At 37.0% G+C, this 22,433-nt stretch overlaps 1 protein-coding gene across 2 annotated transcripts in view; it reads left to right on the forward strand.

Moving 5' to 3' along the window:
* Positions 1-22,227, forward strand: part of LOC146453521 (glycine amidinotransferase, mitochondrial-like) — a 39,845-nt gene extending 17,618 nt beyond the window's left edge. For both annotated transcript variants that reach the window (XM_085096571.1, XM_085096572.1), the window contains exons 7-8: positions 19,869-20,201; positions 21,735-22,227. In XM_085096571.1, coding sequence (XP_084952697.1) covers positions 19,869-20,201; positions 21,735-21,860 — 459 coding nt within the window. In that variant the 3' untranslated portion in view covers positions 21,861-22,227. The remainder of the gene's footprint in view (positions 1-19,868; positions 20,202-21,734) is intronic.
* The last annotated feature ends 206 nt before the right edge of the window (positions 22,228-22,433 follow it).

The raw sequence follows: 22,433 nt of genomic DNA on the forward strand, positions 1-22,433 counted from the left end.
AATTCACAAAGAGATTTGTCAAAGCAATGAATTCATCGAAATGCCAGAAGAGGGAACTTTTATCCAATTCGAAAATCACATTCGCTAACAAAAAATGCCATTTGTCATTTATGCTGATTTCGAGAGTCTTGTTGAATCAATCAGCGGATGTGAACCAAATCCAAAAAATTGTTTCACCAACCAGTTTCAAAAACACAAACCTTGTGGGTTTTGTTATCACATCAAATGCTCTTTTAACGAAAATCTTTCAAAAACTGTGACATATCGAATGAAAAGTGAAAACGCAGACATTTCTCAAATCTTTGTTGAAATGATTGAAGATGATATCACAAGGATTCAAAATATTCCACCAAAACCCTTGATTATGACACAAAATGACTGGAAAGATTTCAACGAATCAACAAAATGTTGGATTTGCCAAGAAGAATTTGAAGAAGACGAAAAAAAAGTCAGAGATCACTGTCACTTCACTGGGAAATTCCGAGGAGCAGCTCACAACTCATGCAATCTAAAATACAGAAAGCCATGGTTTACTCCAGTGATTTTTCACAATCTTCAAAATTATGACGCTCATCTTTTCGTCAAGAATCTCGGAAAAACTGAAGGAGACATCAGATGTATTCCAAACAACGAGGAAAAATACATTTCATTCACAAAAAAAATTATTGTGGGAAGCTGGATTGACAAAGAAGGAAAAGAACATTTGATCCGACATGACATCAGATTCATTGATTCTTTCAAATTCATGGCATCTTCTCTTGATGCATTGGTCAAGAATCTGGAAAGAGACAAAAAGATTGAAACAAAAAAAAGTCTTTTGAGAGAAAAATTGAAAGAAAGAGGAAAAACCCTGGAAGAAGAAAAACTTTCTGAAGAAGAAAAAAAAGAACTGGGAGAAAAACTTGATCTTCTTTCAAAAAAAGGAGTTTATCCTTATGACTTCATGGACAACATCAACAAATTTCAAGAAACAAATCTTCCCCCAAAAGAAAAATTTTATTCAAAACTCAACGATGAACACATCACACAACAAGACTTTGAGCATGCTCAAAAAGTTTGGAAAACTTTCAAATGCAAAAACATGGGAGTTTATCACGATATTTATCTCAAAACAGATGTCCTTCTCCTTGCTGATGTTTTTGAGGAATTCAGAAACGTTTGCCTTGAAAACTATGAACTCGATCCAGCATGGTATTTCACTTCTCCTGGACTTGCATGGGATGCATCTTTGAAGAAAACTGAAGTGAAACTTGAACTCCTCACAGACATTGACATGCTTCAAATGATTGAAAAAGGCACCAGAGGTGGTGTTTCAATGATTTCAAACAGATTTGGAAAAGCCAACAATAAGTATATGAAAGATTTCAACCCAGAAAAACCTTCAACATTTATCCCTTATCTTGATGCAAACAATCTTTATGGTTGGGCAATGTGTGAACCTCTTCCTGTAGGTGGATTTGAATGGGTTGACGAAAAAGAATTCAATGACTGGAGAAATTTTCCTTGCATTCTTGAAGTTGACCTTGATTACCCAAAAGAACTTCACGATCTCCACAATGATCTCCCACTTGCTCCTGAAAGAATCATTGTCAACAATGTTGAAAAACTCATTCCAACTCTCAACAAAAAAGAAAAATATGTGATTCATCACAGAAATCTGAAGCAATATCTCCAAATGGGACTCAAACTGAAAAAGATTCACAGAATCATCAAATTCAAAGAGGAAGCCTGGTTGAAACCTTACATTGAACTCAACACAAAACTAAGAGCAAACGGAAAGAATGATTTCGAAAAAGATTTTTTCAAACTCATGAACAATTCTGTTTTCGGAAAAACCATGGAAAACATCAGGAAAAGGGTGGACATCAAATTGGTTAACAACAGATTTTCAGCATTGCGATTCGCTGCAAAACCAAACTTTGAAAGTTGCACAATATTTGATGAAAATTTGATTGCAATTCACATGAAAAGAGTGAAACTTCTTTTTGACAAACCAATTTATTGTGGAATGTCGATTCTTGACATTTCAAAAACTCTCATCTTTGACTTTCATTATGATTACATCAAACCGAAATATCAAGAAAAAGCAAAACTCCTTTTCACAGACACTGATTCTCTTTGTTATGAAATGGAAACAGATGACTTTTTTCAGGATATTTCTGCTGATGTTAAAGAAAAGTTTGACACATCAAATTTCCCAAAAATACATCCTTCAAACATTCCAACTGGAATAAACAAAAAAGTCATTGGAATGATGAAAGATGAAGCTGGAGGAAAAATCATTGAAGAGTTTGTTGGACTCAGGTCAAAACTTTATTCAGTCAGAATGTATGAAGACAAAAAAGAAGAAAAAAAATGCAAAGGAATCAAAAAATCAGTCATCAAAAAAACAATCACGCATCAAGATTACAAAGATTGTCTCATTTCAGGAAAAAAACAAATGAGATCAATGAATATCATCAGATCATACAAACACGAAATTTTCACAGAAACAGTTAACAAGATTGCTCTTTCTGCAAATGATGACAAGAGAGTCATAAGAGAAGATGGAATCCACACGTTTGCAAAAGGACATTATAAAATAACAAAATGAATCCAGAAAACATTCCATTCAATGCTTTAATTGTTGGACCAACAAATTCAGGAAAAACAACTTTTCTTGTGAATCTTCTCAAAACAAAATTCAATCAAAAATTTGATTTCATTTTCCTCCTTTGTCCAACATTCGTCAACAACAAAACCTGGGATAATTTTGCTGAGAATGACAAAGATTTTTTCATTATCATCCCAGAACACCATCACATCAATGACTGGCTAAAAATAATCTCTTTTGCCTTTGAAGGAACAAACACATTGATCATTCTCGATGATTGCGCCTCATCAAAAGATGTGAAAAAAAGGACAAATGAACTTGTGAAACTCGCTTTTTCTGCAAGACATTCAGGAATCAGCGTTTGGGTTCTCACTCAACAAATGTCAAGCATAGCAAAACCTTTCAGAGAAAACATTGCTTCTTTGATTCTTTTTTTCACTCCATCAGCAAAAGACATGAAAACAGTCTTCGAAGAATTCGCAGGAGATTTGACAAAAGATGAAAAGGAAAAATATATGAAAGAGTTGAAAGAAGTCAAATTTTCTCATCTTGATTTCTCCCTCAGACATCCTTTTGAAATTTCTTTGAACTGAAAAAAATTTCCACTTCATTTAAAATGGAAATCCAAGCGAACGAATCAATTAATGAAGTCATGGCGCTTCTTGAAACTGAACCCCAACCAATTGAAACAGATCACAGAGAAAATCTTGCCATTTTGGCTGCAAGTGGTCAATGCAAGGAAATGATTGGAGTTGAACTCACACAAGATCAAATCAAAAGACTTTCAAAGAAAGATGTTGAAAAATATTTCAAAAGATACGAAGCTTCTTTGTCTTCGAAAACTTGTGGTGCAATTGTTGAAACATTTTTGCAAGCCAGTGCAAAAGCACTTTGTTTTTTTCTTCCTCTTGACCAAGAAAAGTTTTTGAGTGGGTTGAAAAATGATTTCATTGTGAACAGAGAACTCAATTTGATTGCTGGAAGTCTTTATTTGAAATACGGAAAATACATGGCTGCTGCGAGTGCAAGTCTTTTGGCAGCAAACAGTTTGAAACTTGAAGAAGCGAACAAAGTGAGCGCGCGAAGCGAAGGAGCGAATAGAAGCGAAGAACCTGTGAAAGAACCTGTGAAAGAAATTGAAGAAGAACTTGAAAAAGAACTTGAAAAGAACCTGTGAAAGAAATTGAAGAAGAACTTGAAAAAGAACTTGAAAAGAACCTGTGAAAGAAATTGAAGAAGAACTTGAAAAAGAACTTGAAAAGAACCTGTGAAAGAAATTGAAGAAGAAATTGAAAAAGAACTTGAAAAGAACCTGTGAAAGAAATTGAAGAAGAACTTGATAAGAACCTGAGAAATAACTTGAAAAAAATTTAAAAAAAAATCAAAAAAAAATTTTTTTTTTATTTTTAAATAAAATGGAAAGTCTTCAATCATTATCAGCCAGAGTTCTTGCAAAAAATGATTTCAACGAGAATTTTTTTCATAAAAAACTCATGTGTCATTGGGAAATCAGAAATGCAAAAAAACAAGAAATTTTCGATCAATTCAGTGTTTATGAAAATTTATGTTTGGAAATTGAAAAAATCCTTGATAACACTTATGAAATTTCCGAAAAATATTATAGTTTTATTAATTCAGCAACAAATGGACAATATAATGATTTGCTTTATGAAATTGAAGAAATTTTAGAACCAAATTATGAAAAAAATTATCAAGATCCTGATGAAATCAGAGAATTTTTAAATGAGTCAATTGAAATTCTTGAATGGATAATAGAAAACGAAAAATCAATTCAAAAAAAAGTTCAAGAAAAAAAATCGAAGGAAAAAAAAATTGAAGAAAGAATTTTGAAATTTGATGAAGTTCATAATGATTATCAAGATTTTGATGAAGATTCCCCGCCTCCAGATGGGTATAACGAAAATATTGCAGCAAAAGAATTGATTGAAATTGAAGAAATTGAAATAATTAAAGATTCATTGGGTGATTATATTGGAAAACATTATTTGGATGGAATTGAAATGATAAAAGAATTTTTGGAAAAAAAATTGTTTTTTATTTGAGTTTTTCCAAAAAACTGATTTCATTTGGAAACCAAATGAAATTAATCTTCAAGATCAAAAAATGACTCAATCTCTTCATCGTTCAAAAAATCATTAATCAAAAATTCATTTACTTTGACTTGCTTTGCATAAAGGTTGAGAAGCACACCGTTCTTTGAAAATGATGAAAAACACGCCAGAACACAACCACGCATCTTGATTTCTCTGTTTTCATTGAAACATTTGCTTTGATCCATTCTTTTGTTGAACTCATCAAAAAATGGAGTATTTTTGTTCATCGAAATGCCGATGCCACCAAAACAAGTAACATTTTCTTTGCCAGCCAAACGATGGATCCGATCAAAAATCTCGTAATCGACAGGTTTCAGACAAAGTTGCAGCCTTTGACCATATTTTGTGATGACAAAATCACCCTTGAGTTTTTGGAGAAGATCTTTGCCATCGTATTGAATTTTTTCGAAATTGTTGCCTTTGTAACTTGATGGTATCAATTTGAATTTTTCAGGTTCAAGAGTCATATTTTAAATAAAAAAATAAAAAAAAAATAAAAAAATTAAAAAAATTTATTTCATTATTATTTGCATTGATTTTAACAAAAGAAAAAGAGAAACGGAATAACCAATAAACTTGTGAAAGAAAGGAGTTTTTTTCTCATTTTTAACAAGTTCTTTAACATCCTTCAAGATATCCTTTTTCAACCTCATCTCGTGTTTGAGTCTGTCATTGAAGACTTGCATTAGTATTGTTTTTGTTTCTCCCGTTTGGTTTCGGAAGAAATGAAATGTTGACTCATGATTTTCTTGAAGATTGTCTTTTTCAAGATATTGTCGATGTTTTTGTCTGTTTTCTTCTGATTCATTTTTGAAATATTCCAAAAGCACTACAAGTTCTTCTTTGTTTAATTTTTCCATTTTAAATGAAATGACAAGAAATTGAAAAATCATTTAAAATGGACACTCAAGAAGTTAAAGAACCTGAAAAAAACAAAGAACCTCAAACAAGTTCTGAAAAGAAAGAAAAACCTGATTCTGAACAAATCACAACAACAACAAAACAAACAGTTCCGAAAAATCCAGGAAGAATTGCAGCTGGAAAAAAACTTGCTGAACACAACAAAAAAGCACGTGAAGCAAAGAAAAAAGCAAAAGAAGTCACGAGAACAGACACTAAAAGAGTAGAACAAAAAGAAAACCCTCCAACTGAAAACGAAAGCGAGCAAAGCAGTTCATTTTCTCTCACTCAAGTGCTTTCGGTTGCCAGCATTGTTGTTTCACTTGCTGGATTGTATTACAAGAGGGAAGAATTGAAACATCTTTTCAAAAATAAAAGCAACGTGGGAAGAGAAAGGAGTGAAAAAGCACAAAAACAATTGATTGATCATATGGTAGAAGTTGAGAGGCAAAATATTGAAGTCCCACATAGTGGGACGCAGCAAGCTGCAACAAAAAAATCTCCAAAATTAAAACAAATGGATTAATTTGTTTTTTGAAATAAAATGTCAGACAATAAACTCGTGAAAACAATGACTGATGCTGCAACAATCACTGGATTGGCTGCAGGATTTGGTTGGCTTGCAAAGAAAGTAATCAAAGAACCAATGACTTCTGATCCTTCCTCAAATCTCATGAATTATGTTAAATTCACTGTCATCATTGCTGCCTCTTTGGCAACAAAAGATTATCTTGAAAAACAAAAAATATTGCCAAGTTAAAATGGCAAGCATCGCAATCATGATTGGAGGAGCAATAATCAATGCAACCGCCTTTGTTGGTGGATCTTATCTCGCAAAATTTATTTCTGGAGATTCAGAATCAGCCTCACTTGAGGAAAAAAAGAGACACAACCTGGCAGTTGAAAAATATCAAAAAGAACTCGAAAAATACGAAGAAAATCGAGCAAAACTGAATGATTGGATTCAAACAAATGACAGAATCAAAGATGAAGCAAAACAAAATTTCACAAACACTGATTATGCTTTAAAACTTTATAACAAGGTTCATCAACAAAAAATTGATCATCTCAAAGAACCTCAATTTTCAGACTTTTACCAACCAAGCGAATCTCAAAAACAGGGAGAGTTGATCTTTGTTGGAACATCAGCTTTGGCTATTGGATTTGCAGCAAGTCATTTCCTTTAAAAATGTCAAACAAAAAATTGTCAAAAATTTATTATTCCCCAAAAGGATATTGGAAAGGCCTTCAAGCAGTGAAAAAACTTTCTCAAGAAGCCAATGTTTCTGAAGATGAAGCAAAAATCTGGCTCATGAAACAAGCGATCTGGCAAATTTATCTTCCTGTTCCCAAAAACATCCAAAGACCAACATTTGACGTTGAACTTCCCAATGCAGTTCATCAAGCTGATCTTCTCTTTCTTCCTCACGATAAACTCCCAAGAGGGAGAAAGATTTTCAAATATGCCTTGACTGTTGTTGATGTTGCAAGCAGATTCAAAGCCGCTGAACCTCTCACTTCAAAAGATTCCTCTGAAGTTTCAAAGGCTTTTCAGAAAATTTACAAAGGACCTTTGAAATGGCCAAAAATTCTTCAAGTTGATCCAGGAAGAGAATTCATGGGTGATGTCACAAAGGAAATGTCAAAACATGAAACAAGAATCAGAAGAGGAAATCCAAATGTTCACCGTGATCAAGGAATTGTTGAGAGATTCAATCGAACTTTGGGTGAAAGACTTTTCAGTTTTCAATATTCCCAAGAAATGAACTTTAAATCTGGTGAAAGATCCACAGAATGGGTGAAAAGGCTTCCAGAAGTTGTGAAAGCATTGAACAATGAAACAACTCGACTTACAGGAAAGAAACCAATTGACGCAATCAAAAAAAAGGTGGTTGATTCAAAGAAACCAAATTATTCAAGACCTGTTGGAAAAAATGAAAAGAGACTCGATTCTTCAGTGAATGTGAGGTTTCTTTTTGCTCCTGGTGAACTTGAAGGAGGTCAAAGAAGAGCAACTGATCCGAATTGGTCTCTGAAAGTTTTTTCAATTGACAGAGCAATTGTGAATGAAAAAGAACCGGTTCTTTATTATTTGAAAGATGGTCCAAAAAGAGGATTCGTCAGAGAAGAGTTAATGATTGTTCCTCCTGGAACTGAATTGCCTCCGGTTTGAAAATTTCTTTTTGATTGATCAAAAAGAAATTAATATGCTACACTCTCAAGCTCTTTGTTCAAAATGCTGAATTGCGCATCAGCCAAGATGAAGATGTGGCATTTGACATTTCCTGAACCACTTGCTTTTCTTTTGATTGACAAATAAACTCCGTCTTTTGTGTTCACCAATCTCATTCCACTTCCATGAAGATCATTGTCTTTCATGCTCCTGAGATCGATGAACAATGCAAACTTGTCTCCAGCAAAGAATTCAGTTGCGTTCATTGAGGAGTTTTCCTTTCCAAATCTTCTGAAAACTTCATCAAACATGTCTCTCGTTTTCATTCCTTGACTGAAAATCTTGTTTGGAACTCCATTCACGTCAACTTTCACCTCTGTGATGTCAGGATTGAATGTTTTTTCTGAATCTCTTGCACCTGCAGTGTAAGGTTCGAAGAAAAGGAGGAGGATTCCCTTCATTGATCTTCTCGGAACATTGATTGACTCGTTGATAATTGAGTCTGTTCCCTTTGCAAATGTGATTGTTTTGTGATGAGTGACATGCTCAAACATGAAACGATCTCCGTTGAGAAGATTTGAATTGACTTCATCTGAAAGCTTTTTGCTTTGAATAACCTCATATTCAAGCTGAATGTTTGTCAATTCATATGCAAGTTTTGTTGCATCTGATCCCTTCACAACACCGCTTGCAGGGGCAAGGGTCAATTCAAAAACCAGTTCATCAGACAAGGCTCTTGGATAAAAAACTCCGTGATCTTTCAAAATTTCGTGATCAAGTCTGATTCTGTATTTGCTTTTGAAGATATCATTGAGCTTGTTTTCCTTCACGACTGAAGAAGTTGGTTTGTCTCCAGCATTGGATCTGATTTTTGAGAGAGCCTCAGATTGAATTCCCTCACTCAACATGTTTTCTCGTTCGTGTTTTGTCAAAAAGAGATCTTCCCAGAGCTTAAAAAGATCCCAACCGTCTGTGTCAACGAGAATTTCTCCAGCAAACTTGATTTTCAATCTGGAAACCAACGCTCTTGAAACATTGTTAACCAGAAAATTATTTGCATGGCCACTCACAAGCAAATCAAAAATCAACGCGAGTGAATCTGGAACCAAGACTGTTCCCTCATGAAGCTTTGGAACTGGAATCCTGAGTGTTTCACCTGGGGAAGCCTTGTTTGGGTTGAATGTGACTCTGTGAACAGTTCTGTCTGCCTTGAGTGCGTTTGATGTTTTTTTCTCAAAATTTGGATTGATTTTTTCACTGACTTCCATTTTAATATATTATTTTTAAAATGGCAGAATACATTCCTTTAGAAGATCTTGATCCTGATGAAGAAGATAAAAATGAAGATAAAGATGATGATGATGATGATGAAGATTCTGATCAAGAAATAAACAATCCCAGTGAAAGTACTCCAAAGACAACAATGAACAGAGATTATGGAAAAGAAGGAGCAAGACCAAAAACTGCAGAAACATCTTTCATTGAAGGTGAAACTCAAGGTCGACAAACGTGGGGAGAAGCGCAATCCCTCACAAAAGATGCATGGGATGATCTCAGTATATTATACCCAAATGCAGAAGATGATAAACTCGAAGCTTCGTTTTTCAAAGATAAGATAGAAGTCAGGATGAAAAAAAGTGGGAAAAAATTCTACCCATTAATGACCAAAGAGCAAACAACAGGAAAAGAAAGATTAAACCCACAATTGCCAAAAGAAATATTATCTGCTTTGGGAACTGATGCTGAATCTTTGATCGCTAAAGATAATTCTGAAATAAGAGAAAACCGGCAGAGACTGAGAGAAGCAGAAAAACAATTGAAAAAAGCAGAAAAGAATGCTGAAGAACTCCAAAAAAATGCTCAAGAAATCAGAGATTATAGAAACAAACTCGAAAAAACGCAAGCAAAAATTGATGCACTGGAAGAAGAACATGGTTCGAGTCTTGAAAATCAAACAGAATTGCAAAGACTGAAGCAAATGAAAAAGAATTTGCAAAAAGATTTTGAAAATGCAAAAAAAGAAAATGTGGATTTGCAGAAACAAGTGAAAGCGAAAGAAAAAGAACAAGCAAAGGTTGACAAACTCAAATCTGATCTTGCAAAAAAACAAAAAGAAAGAAACACTCTTGAAGAAAGGCTCAACACGACAAAAACTATTGATGAACTGAATGAAAGAGAGGCTGAACTAAAAAAACAAATTGAAAATGATAAAGTAATCCTAGAAGATGAAAACACTTCTTCCCAACTGAGAGCAGAAGTTGAGGCAAGAGTTGCAGAAAATGAAGAGGAGCTTGCCAGGCTGGGAACACAAATTGAAGAAATAGAAAGAGAAAGGCCTCTTCGAGAGAAAATCAAAAACATTTTCAAGAAATATGGATTCACAGTTTTTGCTGTTTTCCTTGCTGTTGGCACAACAATCGGTGTGATTGTGAATGCGCTCTCAAAAGGACTCAAATCTGTTGCCAAAGGAGTTGGAAATGCTTTGAAAGATCTTGGAAAAAAGCTTGGTCAACTTCTTCCTGGATTGATTGGTTCAATCGTCAGTTTCATCTTCAAAACTGCAGGACAAGTTGTTGGATTCCTTGGAAAAAACGCTTGGCTGTTGATTCTTGCTGTTGCAGTTTTCATGGTTGAAAAGATTCAAAAGAAAGCGAGCGGAGCGAGCGCGCGATAGCGAGTTAAAAATTGAGTTTAATCCATTGGATTGGACTCAACGAAAAATCCGATAAATGGCAAATGCTCCGAGTGATGCTGCAATGATGACGCCAGATTTGAAAGTTTCGTGTTGACTTGATTCTTCTTTTTCTTGGTTTTCACTCGCTTCCTGAAGTTGTTTTGTGACTTGTTGTGAATCCAAAGACGGTGGTTTTGTATTTTTGTTTTCATTTTCTGGATTTGAAGAATGCGAAGTTGATCTGTTGTTTTTTGATTGTCCTCCATCCATATTCCTGGCTCCAACTTTTTTTAAGTCAACATTGACATCAGAGTTGACTCCGAGTTTCATGTTTCCAGTTGCTTTTTTCAGATTGTTGTTGTATCCAACTGTGCTTTGAGTGTTAATGACAAAATTTGAAGGCATCAACCATGTTCCTGGTGAAATGGCAAGATCAAGCCTGACTTTTGCCTCATCAATCGCAAGCTGATATCTACTGATGCTTTTTGACAAGTCAGGCTGTCTGATTGCATCTTCCATGAGGACGAGAAATTCTCTTTGAGCTTCCTTTGCGCCTCCAAATTCACCAAGGATTGATGATCTAACGTTGACTTGTGCTCCAAGAATGCAATAAACGAATGCTTCAATTGATTGATTGATTCTTGCCATTCCTGCTTGAGAAAGTCCATTGAGAGGTCCGTTTGACATGAAAAATTCGAATTGTTTGTCAGCTCCTTGATCGTTTCTGATGAAATCAATTCTGTTTCCTTTTGCGTCAGTTCCGCCTTCATCGGAGAATCTTTGACTTGATGGGTTTTGAAGGGTTGCTGGAGGATAAATCCAATGCTTTTGTGCATAGTCTCCTTCTCCTGGATAAAATATGTTAACATATCCAAGTCCAAAATTTTGACCAAAGGTGAATCTGAAATCTGCGTTTGGCGAGATTTGAAATTCTGCACAGATTCTCTTGTATGAAGGAATGTCGAATTTGTTTTCAGTTTGACTGAATGTGGGATCACCTGGGAGAGCAGATTCACTTTGAATTCCTCCCATTTCGAAGAGAATCCTTCTTGTTGTGAAATAAATGTGGAAAAGAAGAAAGGACTTGATTTGAGGTGGGAGTGAATTGACGAGATGTCTTGAGATTCCAGAAGCTGTTGTTGCGCACCAAAAGGCAAAGTTGAGTTGTTGCGGCCAATGGTCCATGTTTGGTTGATTCAGCCATTTTCTTGATTCTTTTGCTGTTTTGTGGGTGATCTTTGTTTTCGCGAAAATTTCTCGGAATTTTGTTGTGAAGCTTTCGTTGGGTTTTACAAAAATTTTGATTGGTTGGTTAAGGATTTCCCCAAAAGATTCGGGGATTTTGTCTGAAAATGGAACAGCTGGAACTGGATTTGAAGGATTTGAATTGAGAATTAGCTCGATTGGAAAGCCTCCAAATCCAAGAGCTTTCTTCATTTCAACAGACCAATCTTTGGGGTTGGGTGAAACAATTTGCCAATGTTGACCGGGAACAATAACCAAATTTATTTGAGCTGTTGCGTGTGTTTTGTCGGTCATATCCACTTGTGCAACGAATTTGCTGAGGTCAGCGTTGGGAAATTTGGCTTTGAAGTTTCGCCACGCTTTTTCTTCTGCTTGTTCGGAAAGTCTTTTTGCTTCTTTTGGGTGGGAATCTATCCATTTTAACAAGTTTTCCATTTTTTATGTTTTGAAAATAAAATGGTTGTTTTGACTGTTTTGACAAATTCAAATGATCACACGGTTTACTTTGATGAACCAATTGAAAAATTTGGGTTCATCAGGTTGATCAGTTGCTCTTTTTATAATTCTTGGTACAATTTGAAAGAAAGAGGAGAAATCGGTATATTTGATGACAAAAATGTTGGTTCTGTTAAAAGGATTTACCACGGAAATTACTCTCTTGACACACTGGGAAAAAAGATGAAGGAAATATTTGATAAAGAAGGCATAAAAGTAAAACTTAACGATCATGAAAAAGGTTCAATTGCCATTGAAAATCCTCTTGGCAGGAAAATTATTTTCGACCGTGACCTGTCTTATCTTTTTGACTTGATTGATAGCAGTCAGGACAAGAATTTCGAAAAAAACAACATACCAAAAGCTCAGAGACGGTACACATTAAAAAAAGGAGATACTGCCATCAATCGTTTGGTTTCATTTAACAACCTCTTTATCAAGTGCGATCTCGTGGATAAAATGGAAAATGTTTTCAATGAAAAACCTTCAAATGTTTTGGCGTGTTTTGACATCAAAGGAAGTCCTTTCGAAAGAGTTGAATATTCATCAAAACATAGCCCGTTTCGGAAAATAGCAGGTGGGAAAAAAATAATCGATTCTTTGCGAATCACAGTGACGGAAGAAACTGGTGAGGTCATCGATTTTAATGGGCTTCCGTTGAGATTTGAATTTGAAATTATTTGAGATCTTTTAATAAAATATGAGTGAACAAAATATTATTCCAGGCCCCACGGAGTGGGACCGGGGCGTAGCCCCAAGTGCGCCACAACTTTATCCTTCTCTCGAAGCGACGTTGCGCAATTCAGATTGAAAAAGATTTGTGATTGTCAAAAACAACTCGAAGGCGAAATTTCTCATTACAAACGAGTCAGCAAGAAGTACAAGAGAGCAAAATCAATCGCTTCGAAAATAACATCAGTTTCAGTTTTTTTGACAACCGTGTTGGCATCAAGCAGTGTTGGAACTTCATTGAGTGGAATCGGGATTGCTGTTGGAGTTCCTTTGAGTTTGACTGCATTGATCACGACTCTCATATCATCGGCTTCAATGGCTGGGAGTCAAAATTGCGAGAATAAAGTGCGAAAACATGAAAAGACTATTTCTCTCGCTGAATCGTCGCATTTGTCAGTGAGTCGTTTGATTTCGAAAGCTTTGAAGGATGGATTCATTTCTGATGGCGAGTTTGACTCGATTTTGCGAGAGATTGAAAAATATTTTTCGATGAAAGAGCGTCTTCGAAATAAACAAAGAAAGGATTCGACAGTCGAAAGCGAACCGATGAAGGCAGTTGATATTGATGCCTTGAAAGAGGAGATTAAAAAAAAATATCAAAAAAAACTCGGATCCCTTCTCGACGTAGCGAGTTAAGAGTTGAATTTGAGAAGAGATCGGGTGGTTTTTCGTTGTTTGTTTTGCGGGAAAAAAATTAAAAGCGATTAATTTACATATCCAAAGAAGATATGTAAATTTTAGTTTGGTGAAAAATAAACATCACAAGCGTATGAAATAAAAATCATTTTATTTAGTTTTAAAGACATTTTTTTTTCTTGGCAACGGCGGACATTTATGGCCGCTGTTTCTAAGGCATTGTTTTCTTGGCAACGGCGGACATTTATGGCCACTGTTTCTAAGGCATTGTTTTCTTGACAACGGCGGACATTTATGGCCGCTGTTTCTAAGGCATTGTTTTCTTGACAACGGCGGACATTTATGGCCGCTGTTTCTAAGGCATCGTTTTCTTGGCAACGGCGGACATTTATGGCCGCTGTTTCTAAGGCATCGTTTTCTTGGCAACGATAAAAAAAGTTTCAAGTTGTTTGTGACCAAAAGGTTTTAAACTCAGGAATCTCAAGAACTTTGAGAATATTTGATAGGTTGTTGCACATCTCTGTTGTTGTTAAATCAAGTTTTTTCAAGCGTGGAAATGGTTGTAAAGCCTTTGCCAAAGCTCTAAGTCTTCTTGCATGACGAACAGAAATGTCTGTGTTATTTGTAATCCACTTATCGAAAGTTCCAGTCACGCGCTTGATAATTTTTTCCCTTTGATAAATTTGTGATCCACTTTCCAAGAGAAGACCAAGATTGATGTCCGCAACAAGAGCTTGATTTTTTTTATGTTTACCGAAGAGTATGTGTTTTTCTATTTGAAGTGAAATTTCTTCCCAACTTTGGTAAACAGAAGAGTTAAAAGCAGGCTCTGCTTCTTGAAGTTGCTGATTTATGATTCTTGATTTCAGAAATTCATGCATTTCTTCCACAGTTTGTTGGTGTCTCCGACTTCTGTGCCCAAACAAGTTTCCAAGACTCGCTTTCGGTTTGCTTGGTTTGTTTTCTTTGAAGTAAACACTCGCCGCGATTTCATCTTCTTTTTGTCCTTTATCAAGACAGGTCTCAAGAAATGTTTTCATTTCATCGTGGTAGTTAATATATTCCTTCAGTATTGCTTCTTGTTCTTTAGAGATAGTTAAATTTGTTGCAACGCCAAGCAATTCAGTACCACAAGTGTCATCCCACAACATTTCCCCATCATCAGCCATTTTAAAATTGATGCGAAAATGCGTTGATTGCTCTTTTATAAAAGAAAAAGGAAGTCAATCCTGTCAAAGGATGACCAATCAAGTGGTTTTAACATGATGTAATCGAACAAACGTGATACTATTTTTCTTCGGTTAGGAAGTTTTTACTTTTGACTTCCTCTAAAGCTGACGTAATATTTCAATTCGCCACAAGAAAGGAAGTCTTAAGCGGTTTCCTCTTAAAATGTTGTGAAGCACGTTTACTTGATTTGGGACACTTTTTTTTGAAAAAGTGGTCGGATTTTTGATTTTTTTCTGATTTTTATATACTACTTAATTGCTTTCTGGTGTTAATTTTGGCTGTTGCTTGATTTTTTTTGGTTTTTATGCTGAAAGGGGGGAGAATTGAGATTGGTTGAAAAATGTCCCAGGTCTCTCCTTTCTGGGCTACTTCATTTGATTGGGGTGCTGAAAGCTAGAAAATATAAATTCAGTTTATTACGAAACAGTTCGTTGATTTCTCAGCGTTTTGAACACTCACTACGTTAAGATCTTTGATCGAATAAGCAAATATAAATTACCAACCTCTTTTTTGCTTTTGATGTCGCGTGCCTTGTAATGTTCTTTGCGGCAAATCGTACATATGGCTACAGTTGGACAAGAAATAGATCGTACATTAAAAAGTACTAGAAACGTTAAATTAAACGCTAAACAAATTATCAAATCTAATCACAGCAATTAGGGCAGTGGTTCTCAGCATGTATATATGCAAGTAAACCGCTCGTAGATTCCTGTGTCCTGTCATGTAGGCCCTTCTCTATTTCAGAGACAGAAAGCCTAAAAGCAACAAGATATCACTTACACTCTTTTATTTTCTTTTTTTCTCTTTTATAGTCAAAAATTCTTCGGAAAAGTCGAGATATCGACGAAATTTGCGGTTACGGACAAACTCTACAGAAACATGCACCTCTTTCATTTGGGGTAACAAGAACAGTACACAGAACTCAATTATAAAACTGGCGGGAGGGACAACCACAGGCCACCAGTTCGCAACAGTAATAGTATATTTTGTGAGGGCAGGAACAATCTCGTACCCAGCGTCCTCTGGCTTTTTGGTCAGCGGATGGTCGACCACCCGCTGACCAAAAAGAAAGAGGACTCTGTCTGGATACGAGCCAGGAAAGGCTAAATCTCGTACCCAGAGTGAGTGGACCTCAGGCTTTTAAGTCAGCGGGTGGGCGCCAGGAGAGACTCTGGGGTACTGGAATTTTATTACCGCAGGATTTCTGCGGTAAAACAATGGAAGCCGTTACGAAGCCGTTAAGGGACAGCCAATCAAAAAATTTAAATAAAATTTCAGCCCCCCCGAGTCTCTCCTGGCGCCCATCCGCTTACCAAAAAGCCTGAGGACGATTGGGAAAGGCTAAGGGCGATTTAGACGGTACGATTTTCTCTTACGACTGTCGCATGCGATTTCTAGAGCGCACGCTGCTTGCGTCATGTAAAAATCGTACACACCTCTCGCCAGTCAACATTGCCTATACCTACGATTGTCGTACGACATTTTTCGTGTTGTGTGCGTCTGTCGTAAGGATGTTGTAGGTTGATTTACACGACGCGATTCGTGTTGTAGGCATGGCGTAAACGTGTCGCAAGCGACAAATCGTAGGCAAAATCGTACCGTCTAAATCGCCCTTAACAGTTCGGTTGGGGATGGGAAAGAGAGAGATCCTGGGAACGAAAGCTGCTGTTGTGTCTGCGTATCCTGTGTTTGTCGCTCGTGTCGTTTTCCGCAACTCAGGGCAGGTTGATTAAAATACCAAAATTTATCTTAGGATCACATCAATCTGGCCGCTCCTTTTTAGTCTTTCAGGTGCTACTCTTTGTTCCTGATCGATCCCATTTATTTCAGGTGTCTGACCCTATCAACATGGGTTGAATCAATTAGTGGAAAAATTCTAAGTGAAAAACGGGAGCTTAGCATAACGTGGATCCCACAGTGGTAGTGGTTATTCTGGGCTTCTGTAAATGCCATTTTTTAATAGGTTTCGCAGGCTCCACAGATTCCGGCATTCCACTACTCCATTCTGCTGTGCAATTCTAGAAATAAATAATTTCCTTTAAAGTGCCCCTAACCCTTCAATTTGTTTTCTTTTGGTAGATTTCCATATCTTTCAAGAACTCATTTTCGAAAACATTTTTGAGAAATATTGAATCCTTTTTTTTTTACGAGCGCTAGAAGTGAAGGCAGTCTTGTCGATATTTTCACCTATCGTTCGCATTAGTCCCCCACTCGGCCAAATATGGAGCGTGACGTAAGAAAAGGACATCGTGCAAAAATATCCGAAGATTCGCGGTAATGCTTCAATTGTAAACAGAGAAAATGGTTGGAAAATGTGTGGTTTTTGGATGCAGCAGCTCTCGAAATGTAGAGAAAGGAATCAGCATGCATAAGAGGGGTGTCGAATGGTCCCATTCAATTTAAAAGTGCTCGCAAAAATTGGCCTTTGCTCGAATTGCTCGCAAAAATTAAACGGGTGCTCGCTTGCTCGTGCTCGCAAAATTTTTGCAACTGCTCGCATGCTCGCACTCTCGTTAACATGTACTCGATTGCTCGAGATTTCGTTAATCCTATTAATAAAAGAGAGATTCCAGCTCGCGGAAAATTTACGAAGTACTCGAAGTGCTCGCTGCTTGCTATCTCTATTTTTCTAAAGTGCTCGCTGCTCGCCATCTTTATTTTCTAAAGTGCTCGCTGCTCGCAAGAAAAATTTGACAACAGCTCGTGCTCGCAAAAATAAACACAGTGGTCGCATGCTCGCAAAATGCTCGTAAAGACCATTCGATACCCCTCATATAATTCCTTCTGAATCCTTGTGGTGTCCTTTTCTTACGTCACAGTGTCAAATATCGGACGCTTCTCATTGGCTCGTTCCTAATGAGCCCACGAGAGAAAAATTTGTCCAGCGGGGCTTAAAGGGCGCAAAAATTTAAAAATTTCAGTAATTTTTAGCGCTCGTAAAATAAAAAGGATTCAATATTTCTCAAAAATTTTTTTCGAAAATGAGTTCTTGAAAGATATGGAAATCTACCACAAGAAAACAAATTGTAGGGTTAGGGGCACTTTAAAACATGCCGATAACCCACTATACTATTGGACCTACTATTAAACTCTCTTTTCCCAGTCCACTTTAAAGTATTCAAGACCTTACCTGACCCAATGGGAACTACTTTGCCATGTAAGTCATAGATTTTTATAGACATAGTAGTGGTAACTCGGCGTGGATTGGGTAGCTTCTTTTGTGGACCTTCGTAAGAAGGATAAGCACACTTATTGGTTTTGCGGCCAACCCAATCTTTTGTAAGTGAATTTCTGTGCTTTGGACAGACAGTCATCGCGGCCTTCTGTTCAGGAGTCACACGGAAGTAGCCAGCACGATTTAGAATGAGGTCATCTTCGCTAACAACAGTTCGGCCGCTAGCGCCGATGGTTTTCAGTAGAGGTTTGACATCTCTTGTAAACGCTGGTAATGGTATAATAGTGTTTCCTATACCGACTTGGTCACAAGGAGAGTCCTCAGAATGGAAAGAACAGCTCACTAAAATACTCATGTTTTCAAAAGCATTCGACTACTTTGTTTACGTGCTGTTCAGTGAAAACACTAGCTCAAATTACATGACGTGACAAAACGACAACCGGGAATTGTAATTATTCGCTCAGTCGGTAAAAAAAAATGGCGGGAAAATCGATTTAGACCGACTGAAATGCCCAATTGTGCGAAAGAATTTGGAGGTTCCAATCTAACTTTTGCTAAACATTAAACATGGATGGCTAAACTGTGCAAACACCGCTTTTCGTTAAAATTCTATCCACGCAGATGCTAGAAAATGTTTTTTGAAAAGAGCTTAAAATTTTCGAATCCGCCAAAAGCCACACCAGACGAACATTTGCACATTAACCAAAGACATAAAATATATCCTAAATCATTCATCTTGTACATGTGGTTTGATTGAATGTCAAACATTTTATATAAATCGTAAGAACGCTAAAAAGCGGTGAGACGTAGGTGAAATAACTTACGCAAGTTACCCTAAATCTGAAGCTATTTTCTTATGCAAATTAGCCAGAAACAAGGGGGGTGGTCAAAATCGCATGAAATTAAGTCAGTTCTTTTTAAAAGGGAATATTTTTTAATCTTATCCGAAAGGTAATCTGTGCTAGGAATTTGAAAGGAATCGGCCGACCTTGAACCGTGGGCCCTGCCCGGTTCTCTCTGACAATGACACTTAAAGCCCGAACTGATTATAAAAAGCATTCGTATGACAAATGTCGTTTTCCCCTGTATTTCATTCTGACTGCAGGAAATGCAATTCTCTCTGGTGGTCACTTATTGCCTCACTATATCGCTGTATCTATCTATTTGGAAAAATTAGCGATGCTGGAGGTTGTCACTCCTAAAAGATTGTAGGCTTACGCACCACGCTGTCAAATATGGCCCGAGTATAAGCTGATAACAGCTTCTTGTTGACCTGAATTTTGATCTTTGGCGAAATATCGTCAAATTCGCCATATTTGCTAAATTCGCTGTATTCGTCAAATTCGCCACTTTGTTGGTACCCTTGTCTTGAGCTCATTCGCCTGAATTTTGGTCTTTGAAGAAATATCGTCAAATTCACCATATTAGCCAAATTCGCTGTATTCCTCGACTTCGCCGCTTTGTTGGTATCCTTGTCTTGAGCTCATTCGCCTGAATTTTGGTCTTTGGCGAAATATCGTCAAATTCGCCATTTTCGTCATTGCCTGCATTTCTGGACATGTGTCTCATTTCTATCGCAAAATTACCTGAATGCCGCGCAACCATTATTGAAGTGCGAATTTTAAGGAAGTGTTTTACCAAGGTCTCCTGGATCAACATTACAAGCAAATCAGCTAAATCACCTGAAGTTGCAATTCTGAGAAAAGATCCCCGAAAACACGGAAACAACGTTGCGTATATAAATTGTTGCTGACTTTCTCGGATGAAACAAACGAGTTTCCGCAATAAATCATCCGAGGGCTGACAAACGAGGAAAAACTTAAGCGGGAAGAATGATTCTGTGACAAGGGTTCATCGTCTGTCAGGGCCTTAGGTTCAGCCTTGTGTTTTCTCTGTTTCAGGTTACTAATAACCTTGGAATTGAATGGATGAGCCGCCATCTTGGTGAACGAGGTTATCGGGTTCACAAGCTGTCGTTTGACGATCCTAACCCATTGCATATCGATGCAACGTTTTACGTCATAGGACCAGGATTAGTGTTGTGCAATCCTGAAAGGCCGTGTCATCAGATTGACATGTTCCACAAGGCTGGATGGACACTAGTTAAGCCACCCACTCCTCTCATCCCAGACACACACCCGATGTGGCTGTCGTCCAAGTGGTTGTCTATGAATGTTCTGATGCTGGATCCAAGCAGAGTTGTTGTTGAGAAAAATGAAAAGACCACTCAAGAGGTAGGTTTAGTAAGGATAACTTTTAGACAACAATGAGAAAACATGCATCATCGATCTCTTGACAAAGCAACGTTAAAACTTAAGCATTTTAAAGTGCCTTTGAAATTAAAAACAAGTTAAGCTTGTTTGAAAGACCTTTCAAAATAAATAGAAATGGAATGGTGTTATCTTATTTGTAATACCTCCTCTCGTTCCAAAGATATTCAAGTTAAACGTTGGCAACTGATGACGCAATAAGTGGTTACACTATGGGGATAAATCAGAAAATCAAATGTATCTCTGAAAATACTGTATTAACGTAGCTCATACTTGGCACTGGTAATATTTAACTTGAGAACGACATAAAGTAATACATACTGTGTTGTCATGGCAATTGTTTTGTTTCCAGATTTCTGTCATGCGGGAATGACATTCCCTTTGTTGGGTTGACAAACATCACATATTCCATCATCATTGATCAGGAGACTAAGCTCAATATAGGAAACTTTTGGATGCAGGGGACCACACCACGCAAAATAAACTGTTCTGAATACGTTCCGTTGCCGGATCTCTTGTAGTAGAAATGCACGTGCCGGACGTCACTTTACCTGTAAAAAAAAACCAAACTGATTGCAAAGCTGACAACCATTAACCGTTTATGTTTACGTTCAAATTTAAACTTTTGAGAGGCGTTAGTTTTTCTCATTGTAACTCTTGCCCTGAAGAAGACTAGTTGTACTAGTTGAATTATTGGCCCAAAGAAATAAGCCCTTTGCTGTAGTGTCAGCCCTGCAATCAGTTTGGTTTATTTACACAATGTGGGCATAATGCGTCCGTTTGAAACAGGAACATCTCTTTCTTGTTATAGAGTCAGTGTCACAAATGGCAATGTTTTGTTCAAAGCAGAAAGGAATTGGAGCAAATAGCCTTAGCAACATCACAATATAGACCTCCCTGTATCTTTCTTAAAGCGCAATACTAGTGCCAAGTTTCAATTGCCTAAGCCACGAGCCCATTACTACCAAAGCCCTTTCTTTCTAAAAGTATTCATGATTTTTTTGTTTGTCTCCATGCTGTAGCCAATTGTGGCGTCATCATTTTTTTAATTTGCACAATACAAAAACTTGAATATCTCTGGAACGAGGACACCATCCTTCCTCATTTTAAGAGACGTTTCAATAAGCTAGAGGCTTTTTTTTTTACTTCACAGGCAATTTAACGGGTCGCAGTTGTAGTTTGTGAACTGAAAGAGCATCAATGAAATCCAAGAAAATTCCGACTAGAAATTGCAATGCAAAGATTATTTCTGTACAAATATATTAGGGGATGTTCTTCCGTCCTTGGCCTGCAGCAAAACGGTACCATATCGGTAAAAGTTCCTGTGAGAAAGGTTTAGGAGTTCAACCTCCGGCCGGGCGGAGCCGCCCCGTGTGAAACTCCATTGAGCGACCACCGCCCCCGCCCCCCACCTCCCTTCTTAAATAAAAATTAAAACTAAATACTTTGTGACAAAAGACCCTTTAATTTCCAACATTCTTTACTTTTGCTGTTTAGATGTTCAAGAGTCTGGGAATCAAGTGTGTTCCAGTCTCCCTCCGCTTTGCCAATTCTCTTGGTGGTGGTTTCCACTGTTGGACATGTGACGTCAGACGCAGAGGGACTTTGGAATCTTATTTTTAGAGGGCGTTGGTGCCTAGCCTTACACTGAAACTTTGGTTCTGTAAAAGTAGTTCGATTGTTTTCCAGAAAAAAATTAAACAACATCAGTACTGGTCAAGTGAAACGTCTGAAAGCAATTTTGTTAGGTCCGAATAACACATCTCAGTTTAGTTCTGATAACTAAGGATTTGGAAAAACATTTCAGAATAAAAGGTAGCGATATTAAAACATGACGTTTCGGCGACGACATGTCACCATTATCAAATGTAAATTATAATAAGATAGGTAACGTTATATAAAGAAAGGAAGGTGTGAAATTACATTAGAATAAAACGAGATGGAGTAAAACAAAGGAATGTGCAAAATTAAATGAACAGTTTTGCTGGTATGGAGTCTTTTTGAGTGTTAAGAGTCGGTCTCTTTTTCCTTATTAGAAGCATCTCGTAAATAAGGCACTCGAATTTCCCGCGGCATTTCTTTAGGATGGCAAAGTGCTCGTGAGGATTGTTCGGTCTTTGATCGTGTTGGTCCTTAAGATGTTTACCGATGACGGAATACTTGTGATCCTCAATGCGGAGGTGGAGGTGACGGCTT

Source organism: Pavona decussata, unplaced genomic scaffold (assembly GCF_977016875.1).
Source record: "Pavona decussata unplaced genomic scaffold, jaPavDecu1.1 SCAFFOLD_330, whole genome shotgun sequence".
Lineage (NCBI taxonomy): Eukaryota > Metazoa > Cnidaria > Anthozoa > Scleractinia > Agariciidae > Pavona > Pavona decussata.